We start from the raw sequence: 8,113 nt of genomic DNA on the forward strand, positions 1-8,113 counted from the left end.
AGAGACTTGAATGCTCAAACTTGAATAACTCATATGATGAAATTGTATGATTTAATAATATGTCCTTTAAAAGTATAAATAACAATGAGAATGTGTGCTAACATGCTAGATGTTCTTTTGAATAAGGGATTTCCAGAAAGGTTTTAGCATAGACTCTGTAAACATCATAATCATGCAAAATGAGAAACATTTTGTGTTTAAATTTTTTATAAGTGATTAATAACTATATATTTTAAGTATATGCTCCGAATATATGCTGAGGTGGCTGCTGCCGTAATTAAATTGCACATCATAACCCATCTATAGGACATGCATGGGATATTCATTTCACAAATTGCACACCATACTAACTACTCTTTGCTAGCCAGTGTAGGCTTTGTCAACCAACCAGCATTTATTTCTAATATACTAATTATCAAATGATTTCACTGACGTAAGTCAAGGTGGCATTTGATAGAAAATGATCCATAAATCTTTGAGAGCTTTCACCAACAAGTACTCGAGATCATGAAGTTCGTCCTCCTCGCCCTCCTCTTTTCTCTCAACTTGCATCTTGTAAGATCTCTAGTAGAATGCGATGCGAGTGGCTGCGAGCTCAAGAACTATCTCAGAGGTCCATGGCCAGATCGCAGGCCTTGCAAGATCACCAAGGCGTTCTTCCCGACCAACGAGGCCGAGCTCCTCGACGCCGTGGCCTACGCAGTCAAGAGCAAGCAGAAGATCAAAGTGATAAGCAGGGAGGCACATACCATGACCAAATTCGCGTGTCCAAACTCCGGATCCGACACAGGGGGAGTTGTCATCAGCACCGCTAGCTTCAACTCCAACTCGAGCGTCGTCGTCGACAAGAGCTCCATGACGGCCTCCACACCCCCTGGAATCATGCTTGGCGAGCTCATGGATCTCCTGGCGATGCAAGGCGTGACTTTGCACCAGACCATCGACTGGGACGGCGCGTCGCCAGCGGGCATGGTGAGCACGGGGGCTCACGGCAGCAGCCTGTGGAGTCGCGGCGGAGGAACTTACGAGTACCTCGTGTCCATGAGAATCGTCGTCCCGGCCTCCGAGAAGGAAGGCTTTGCCAAAGTTGTCACGGTCGCGGAGGGAGATGACCTGTTCGACGCCGCCAGGATCTCGCTGGGAGTTCTTGGAGCTATTTCCCAGCTGACGTTCTCCGTACAGCCCATGACGAAGAGGTCTGTGACGCTGTCGGTGGCGGACGATGCGTCGCTGGAGGACGACTTCTTGAGGCTGGCTCGGGAGCACGAGTTTGGGGAAGTGTTGTGGTACAGCTCGCAGAAGAAATACGTGTGGAGGACCGATGACAGAGCGCCACTCTCGGTGCCAGGAAATGGGGCTTTGATTAGAGTTCCGTTTCTTCCCGTGCAGGCTGCTGCTGCTAGGAGTTCAAGACTGAGCCGTCAGTTCTCTTTATCCACGTCCCTGTTTCCTTCTTTCCAAATCTTCCTTTCCTGCTGCTTCCGACTGATCTTAAATTGTCTGTTCCAGAAGAAGCAGCTGAAACGATTGGAAATTCAACCTTCTTTTGCTCCGCGGCTAAGAACACGGTAAACACCATCACTTCCACGGGTGGCGGATTCGTCAACGATGAGCAGCAGCAACGTTTCTCGGGATTCCCTGTGGTCGGATACTTCCACAAGTTTCAAGCTCGCGGAGGCTGCCAGTACACCTACAGCAACTCCACCAACTTGGCTCTTCCGGAGTCTGAGAGGCTCGTCTGCGGCTGGGACTTCCGAGCACATGGCCAATTCTGGTTCCACGTCTCGGTATCTATCTCCATCAGCGATGTTGGCAACTTTATCCGAGACGTGAAGCAGTTGAGAGACTTGTCGCCAGAACGTCTCTGTCTGCTTGACACTTCCATTGCATTACAGATTAGATACTTGAAAGCTTCTCAGGCTTACCTTGGACCGAAGACTGACGCAGCACAGATTGAGTTCATTACATTCCGAGACAGGAGGCCAGGGGAACCACAGACGTACGAGGACGTTGCTGAGGAGATAGAGCAGCTTCTACTGTTTAAGTATAACGGGAAGCCACACTTCGGGAAGAACAGGCCGCATGCATTCCGAGACATTGGAAGGAAGACGAAGAATTTGTCTAAGTTTCTTTCGGCTAGGAGGAAGTTGGATCCACAAGGATGGTTTTCAAGTGATTGGTCTGATGCTGTGCTGGGAATCCGAGGAAGTCCGGTGACAGCAAAGGATGGATGTGCTTTGGAAGGACTGTGTGTTTGCAGCGAAGCCAGGCACTGTGCTCCAGACAAAGGATATTTTTGCAAACCAGGACTTGTTTATCACGAGGCGAGAGTCTGCAGCAATAGAAGTTAAGAAAAAAAAAGTCATCCAATAAATGGTAAATAAAGTATTTCAAACCTCAGAAGCTTGATCCCAATTGATACATTAAAACAGAAGGAACAAATTAAGTATCGGAATCACGACGCACGATACCTGCTCAAAGTTGTCGTCGTGAAAGCCAGCCAACAGGCCGGCTGCACGACGCACGAGTGTGGACTCAAATGATGATAAAGCTTGCATCAAACAATTCTTATTGTGCTCGAGCACGACTGTACAAAACAAACTCACAACAACGGAAAGAACTTACGGAATGGGAGAGCTCCGGGTACGCATGAGACCAGTCGGACGGAACTCAGGCGGGGGACGCGGGAGCAATCCAATCGCCAGAATTCCGCCAAGAAGTGCTGCCGCAGCGGCCAAGAGGAAAGAAGGCATGTTTCCTCCGCCGAAGAGAGCATCCCAGGGACCGCTTCCCAACGAGATCATCACCTACACAAGTTTCACACAATTAACGCTCTTCGTTCCTTCTTGGTTCGGCTTCGTTCGGACACTTACCTGAGGTAGCACGACTGCCAAGTTAAGTACTCCCATGGACAAGCCTGTTTCATCAACGCGCGCAAAGCTCCTCAGGAGAAAATAAACACGGAAAGCGATCGAAAACGACAGTACCTTGACCACCACCGATGGAGCTCGTAAATGTCGCGGTCAGAGCATAAGGGACGCTATACGTGACCTGCACAAAGGCGTGATGAAAGTTAAGAAGCTCTGTAACGGTCATCCCTCTCTCGTTTTACTCACTGCTAGAGGTGCTCCAAGCACAGCGAAAACGGCAAGTGCAGCGGCTCTCACGGACTTCGGAGGCTGCCTTGGTCCATCCCCGGAGGTCCTTTCAGCAGCAAGCGTTATGAGCACTGTGAGAGCGAAACATATCGACATAATCACGTTGGCGATCCCCCAGACATTGCTTGCTCCCATCCTCCGGCAAGATGGTTCTATCAAGAGCGAAGTCAATCCCAGGACCACTGAGTTGAGCATCAGACCGAGAGACCCCGTTCGAACACCCGTATCGTACAAATAAGCGAGCAGCCTGTTCGAGGAGTTCGGTTCTCCCCTGTAAACTTCCCGTCCCATCCAGTCCGTGTCGAAGAGTAGAAAAGGGAACCAGGCGAACCAGGTTAAGGCCGTCACCGCCATGATATACCACATTGGTCGTGGAAGTTCCTTAAACGTCCCCAGAAGTTCCCATATAAAAGCCTCCTGGACGGGCTCTTCTTCTTCCTCCTCCTCTTCCTCGTCATCCGGATTCACACGAGCTACCGAGGTGCTTGGAGTCGTCGCCGTCGTCGTCTTGCCGCTACCATTCTCCTGGTCTGGCAGCAAAGGCGTCTGCGGCGTTGTGATGCCAAACTTCTCTCCCGCTGTGAGAGGCAACCATGGAATCTCTGCCGCTGCAGTAACGCTCAGCGCTGTCGTAATGAGCAGTATGATGATGTCCAGCAAAAACGCCGACTTGAGGTTGGCACACGGTAGCTCGCAGGCCTTCGTTTTCGTGAAAGGAAACAGGCTCGGCCAGCTGTTGTAGGAGCCTGCTGCAAATCCCAGAATGTTCCCGAGAGCAATGAAAAGCGAGAAGAACGCATTCGCTCGTCTCGTTCTCCGTTGATCCTTTCCTGCGAAACAAAACCACACTGTAAGTTCTCACAAAGAAGATGGTATAGCTTGTCACCTGTGAAGTCGGCGAGGAGCGCTCTACAAGGCCCCTGGAGAGTGTTGTTGGCGAGATCGAGCAGCCAAAACCCGAGGATGAAGACCACGATGGCTCGCGGCCTAGACTTCCCCGAGTCGCCAAGCACGAAGCCCAAGTCCGCCGCGAAAGAGATGATCACCACGGCGATGACGACGGACACCGCGCCGAGGAGGATGAAAGGCCTCCTCCTCCCATACTTGCTCTCGCAGTTGTCGCTGTAGTAGCCGACGATGGGCTGGACCAGCATTCCAGAGATCGGCCCACACAGCCATATGTAGCTCGCGAAAGTGTGAGGAATCCCGAGCTCCTGGACGTAAGGCGTGAGCAAAGAGAGCTGGAGCGCCCACCCAAACTGGACGCCGGCCGCGACACAAGCCACCCGAGCGAGCGATCGCAGTGGAACCCTGCTGCTCTTCAATCGCCTGGGGCTCCTGGGGAGATCCATGCCGCGGCAGCCCTGGCGATCACACAAGCCAATCAATCCATGAGCTCCCTGGCCGATATTTCACGATCGCCCATCGCTACTTCGCGATCGCGCTATATTTCCAAACCTCAATTCACCGCATGGAAGAAATGCGGAGCTGGATCGTCGCTGGAGCTCCCGCCGCGATGTGGATGGCGGCCGAAGTACTAGGGCAGGGTTTGGAACACACATGCAATGACGTGGCAGGCCAGGTCATTGACACGTCATCATGCCCTAACTAATCAGCTTTCGTCTCCTTCCCCTCCCGCTAGTTTTTGACCTAAATTCCGGCATTGGATCACTCGCGAGTGGAGGATTGATCCTTCTTTGGTTTATAATTTTTCTCGATTTTGGTTCTATTTCTGTTCCTTGGATCCTGACTGAGCAACGTGTTGTCACGTTAGCCTGCGTCGCTCTCAAACTTTGTGTAGAATCCCAGCATTGGGGCCTCTTTCTTGCGATATCTTACCGGCAGCACCTATCGATCTAGCAGTCCTCGCCCAATTTTGATGAAGTGGGCTCGACCTGGTTGATCGCGTCCTTCGTTTCCATGGATTCTTATGGCCCAGAACGATGCCCGAATATTTACCCCGCCCGTGGATATTCCTCGGATATGCTTCGGCGTTCACATGGTTTTACCAAACTAGAATCTGACACAGGGAAAAAGATAAAAAGGAGAGAGGGAGGGAGAGAGAGAGAGAGAGAGAGCTCTTGAGCTCTTCATTGCATTGATTCTTCGATCGAATCCTCAAGAACACTGGAGTGACTAGTTTGATCTCTCGAAGGGCGCTGGAAAAACTTAAAGAGTGAATCTCGAGTGATGGGTTGTCTAGAAATCCAGGTTTTGTAGATACCCTCCACATTTTTTCGCTGTTTTATACTTTTTTTTTCTCTCTTTTCCAGAGTGTGCATTGTCCTCTTGCTCCAGAGCTCAGTGAGTGAGTGAGTGTGTGAGTGGTTTGCCTTTTTCTTGTTCTTGAGTCGGCCCTGTTTTCTCGCTGGTTTAGTCCACTCCACCACTCCAGAGTTACTCCTTCCGGTGATTTGGGGAATTTCTTCTGGCCACCACAATCTTGTGTTCTTTGGAGCGATGGTGGAATTGGAAGCTTGGAGGAGCTTGGCCGGAGCTTTCTCTGGATTCCGTGAGAGATAAGGTACCTACATTGGGTTTTTTGGTCGAGTTTCTCCCCCGGATCAAAGACGATCACACGGACATGGAGGGACTTTTCTCGTTTCCAGATCTGTGTGGGAGCTCCATTGATTCGCCCTTGAATCTTTCCACGCGGCTCGTTAAGTTGACTGTGCCATCCACAGGTCTTGGGCTTCATTGCATATAGTACTGTTCTACTGGATAGCCATGGGATCAGAAGAACAGGAGGGAATTCCCATGGAAGAAAATGGTCACGCTCAAGTTTCGCAAGAACACCAAGTAGTTCCAGTGTCCACTCCGGAAGAAATTGTCGAGCGAAGCATCCAAGTCCAAGCGGTAGAAAACCAAACAGCGCCATCCTCTTCGTCTTCATCCTCGTCGATCTCCTCTTCGGTTCCAGCTGAAAGGTTGGTTTTTTTCTTCTTTTTTTCTCTATTTTGTACCATGAGCTTATAAGTTTCAGGAAGGTTTCCACCGAAGAGTCTACTGCTATTATTGAATCTCTTAGAGCCAGGCTCTTGTCCGAGAGAAACTCTTCCAGAGCTGCGAAGCAACACGTCCAACAACTTACGAAAAAGGTGGAAGTTTTTCTCTCTTTTTTTCTTGTGCTGTGTTCTTATATTCGAGCTCACGGGTTTTCTCGCAGGTGAAAGAGTTGGAACGAAGCCTGGAAGCCGAGATCCATCACCGAAAGAGATGCGAGGACGTGATCCAAGAGCTACTGCTCAAGCTGGACGAGGCCGGAGTGAAGCTGGCCCCGGAAAACTCCAACTCAGCCAGCGACGATGCACAACTAGACGATGACGACGAGGAGCAAGCAACCGCATCCAAGAAATCCAAGCCAAACTGGATCGGCGTCGCCAAGCGACACTACTCGGACATGGAAGGTGATACGATCGAGCAAAGCAGCCCCTCGGAATCGCCAGTCTCGGACTCTTCGCTCGTCCCAAGACGAGTGGGAAGATCATGTCGAACTCTCCGAAGGAAGGAAGCATGGTATTCCAAACTCTCTTTCACTTTTCCTTGCCTGGTTTTCTATGATCCTATCCTTCTATTGTTCCAGGGAACTTGGAGTTGACGAACAAGTGAAAAACTCCTGGACGAAAGTTGGAGCCGACGTTGTCGAGCTTGCGAAGATCCGGGAGGTGGCGGGGAGCGAGAGTGGATGGCTGGCCCGTGTCATGGATCTGTTTGAGAGCAAATCTTGGAGTGGAGAACAGCTCGTTTTCGACAAAGTTGATCAGCAGCAGCAAGAGATTTCCACTGCGTCTCCGGAAAGCGATGGCAGCAGTAGCAGTAGCAGCAGCAGCAGCAGCGGCAGCAGCGTTGTTGGTATGGAGGCCAGCGCCACGAACGTCAAGAACAGCGGGATTTCTGGCGAGAACTTTAATGCTCCTCACGATCACGACCCGAGTGACGGTGGACTCCAGGTACTTTGTGTCGTTTGCTACTGCCAAGTTTGTACGATGCCCTTGTTTTCATTGTCAGGCTGTTACCACCAACAACGCGGGATCGAGCGGAGAAATCATTCAAACTTCTCCCGAAGTTCACGAAGAACAAGCTTGCATGGGAGGAGAAGAAGCAGCGGTTTCTTGTAGCCAACAGGAGCCACCGGTTTCCACCGAAGAAACGCTCAAGGTTTCGGAGAGTTTAGAATCTGGGGTGAGATCACAGGGAAACGAGGCTAGAAATCTTCAGACAGGAGAGCAAAGCTCTACGCAATCTTCGTCTTCAAATGGTTTCGGCGCTCCTGGTAACACCAGCGTGGAAGACATTCTAAGAGCTTTAAGGATTGCCAAGAACCAAGTTTTAGCGGTAGCAGGGAAGCATGGAGGCTTTGTTCAAAGTGGTGGTGGCGCAGAGTTTCCGACGAGCATTGCTTCTTACAATGTGGAGTGGCAGCCGAGAGGTGAGAGTGGGGGCAATGGGTTTGTGGTAACCAGACCTCTAGCTCGGTTTGTTCATGCTGCTGCTCCCCAAGGCTACCATCAGCAGCACCACCACATGAATTTCGAAGCTCATAATGTCTTGTCAAATAGGTGAGGCTCGCCACTGCCATGTTTTAGAAGTAGAACTCATCTCAATGGATAATTGAAAGATTGTACTTGGGTTTAAAGTTTAGGGTTTAAAAATATAGTTTGCATTTTGGCTCTTCAGCAAGTTTATGTATCACTTAATTTTCTTGTATTTTATTTTTGGTTTGCTTAAGCGAAGGGGGTAATGAACATACCTAGAATGTGCTTGGATATTTTAAGATATTCTACCATTTAACGGTATTTATAAACATGTTTATAATTTATAAAATTCTTAAACCCTTTCTAGTATATTCTTTTTTATTTACAATAAGATTAATCTTGTGTTTATAAATTATTATAATATAAACTTTATTTGATCAATTAGATTAATAAGTAAAAATAAAACTACCATTAAGCAAA

General features: G+C 49.5%; 3 protein-coding genes across 6 annotated transcripts; 2 read left to right on the plus strand and 1 right to left on the minus strand.

Annotated features, from left to right (window-relative positions):
* The first annotated feature begins 451 nt into the window (after positions 1–451).
* LOC9641783 (L-gulonolactone oxidase 3) lies at positions 452–2,400 on the plus strand. The gene is made up of 2 exons (XM_002970991.2): positions 452–1,420; positions 1,510–2,400. Exons 1-2 carry the CDS (start codon positions 508–510, stop codon positions 2,349–2,351), a joined length of 1,755 nt encoding a protein of 584 aa, XP_002971037.1. The 5' UTR covers positions 452–507; the 3' UTR covers positions 2,352–2,400.
* Positions 2,401–2,530: 130 nt separating this feature from the next.
* Positions 2,531–4,708, minus strand: LOC9641784 (sucrose transport protein SUT2). Of its 2 annotated transcripts, XM_024675989.1 has the most exons (6): positions 4,617–4,708; positions 4,045–4,522; positions 3,117–3,988; positions 2,988–3,051; positions 2,874–2,917; positions 2,531–2,807 (listed from the first exon to the last, which is right to left on the minus strand). In XM_024675989.1, the coding sequence occupies exons 2-6, from the start codon at positions 4,508–4,510 to the stop codon at positions 2,622–2,624; spliced, it is 1,632 nt and encodes a 543-aa protein (XP_024531757.1). In that variant the 5' UTR covers positions 4,511–4,522; positions 4,617–4,708; the 3' UTR covers positions 2,531–2,621. The 2 variants fall into 2 exon arrangements, with proteins under 2 accessions (XP_024531757.1, XP_024531758.1); XM_024675990.1 differs by lacking the exon at positions 4,617–4,708 and having other exon boundaries at positions 4,045–4,568.
* A 501-nt stretch (positions 4,709–5,209) lies between these two features.
* On the plus strand, positions 5,210–7,794 carry LOC9642349. 3 transcript variants are annotated; one of them, XM_024676091.1, is made up of 6 exons: positions 5,210–5,682; positions 5,843–6,085; positions 6,136–6,256; positions 6,325–6,674; positions 6,742–7,108; positions 7,167–7,794. In XM_024676091.1, exons 2-6 carry the CDS (start codon positions 5,886–5,888, stop codon positions 7,719–7,721), a joined length of 1,593 nt encoding a protein of 530 aa, XP_024531859.1. In that variant the 5' UTR covers positions 5,210–5,682; positions 5,843–5,885; the 3' UTR covers positions 7,722–7,794. The 3 variants fall into 3 exon arrangements, with proteins under 3 accessions (XP_024531859.1, XP_024531858.1, XP_002971038.1); XM_024676090.1 differs by having other exon boundaries at positions 5,210–6,085; XM_002970992.2 differs by having other exon boundaries at positions 5,210–6,085; positions 6,142–6,256.
* Positions 7,795–8,113: the final 319 nt, after the last annotated feature.

Source organism: Selaginella moellendorffii, unplaced genomic scaffold (assembly GCF_000143415.4).
Source record: "Selaginella moellendorffii unplaced genomic scaffold, v1.0 SELMOscaffold_16, whole genome shotgun sequence".
Classification (NCBI taxonomy): domain Eukaryota; kingdom Viridiplantae; phylum Streptophyta; class Lycopodiopsida; order Selaginellales; family Selaginellaceae; genus Selaginella; species Selaginella moellendorffii.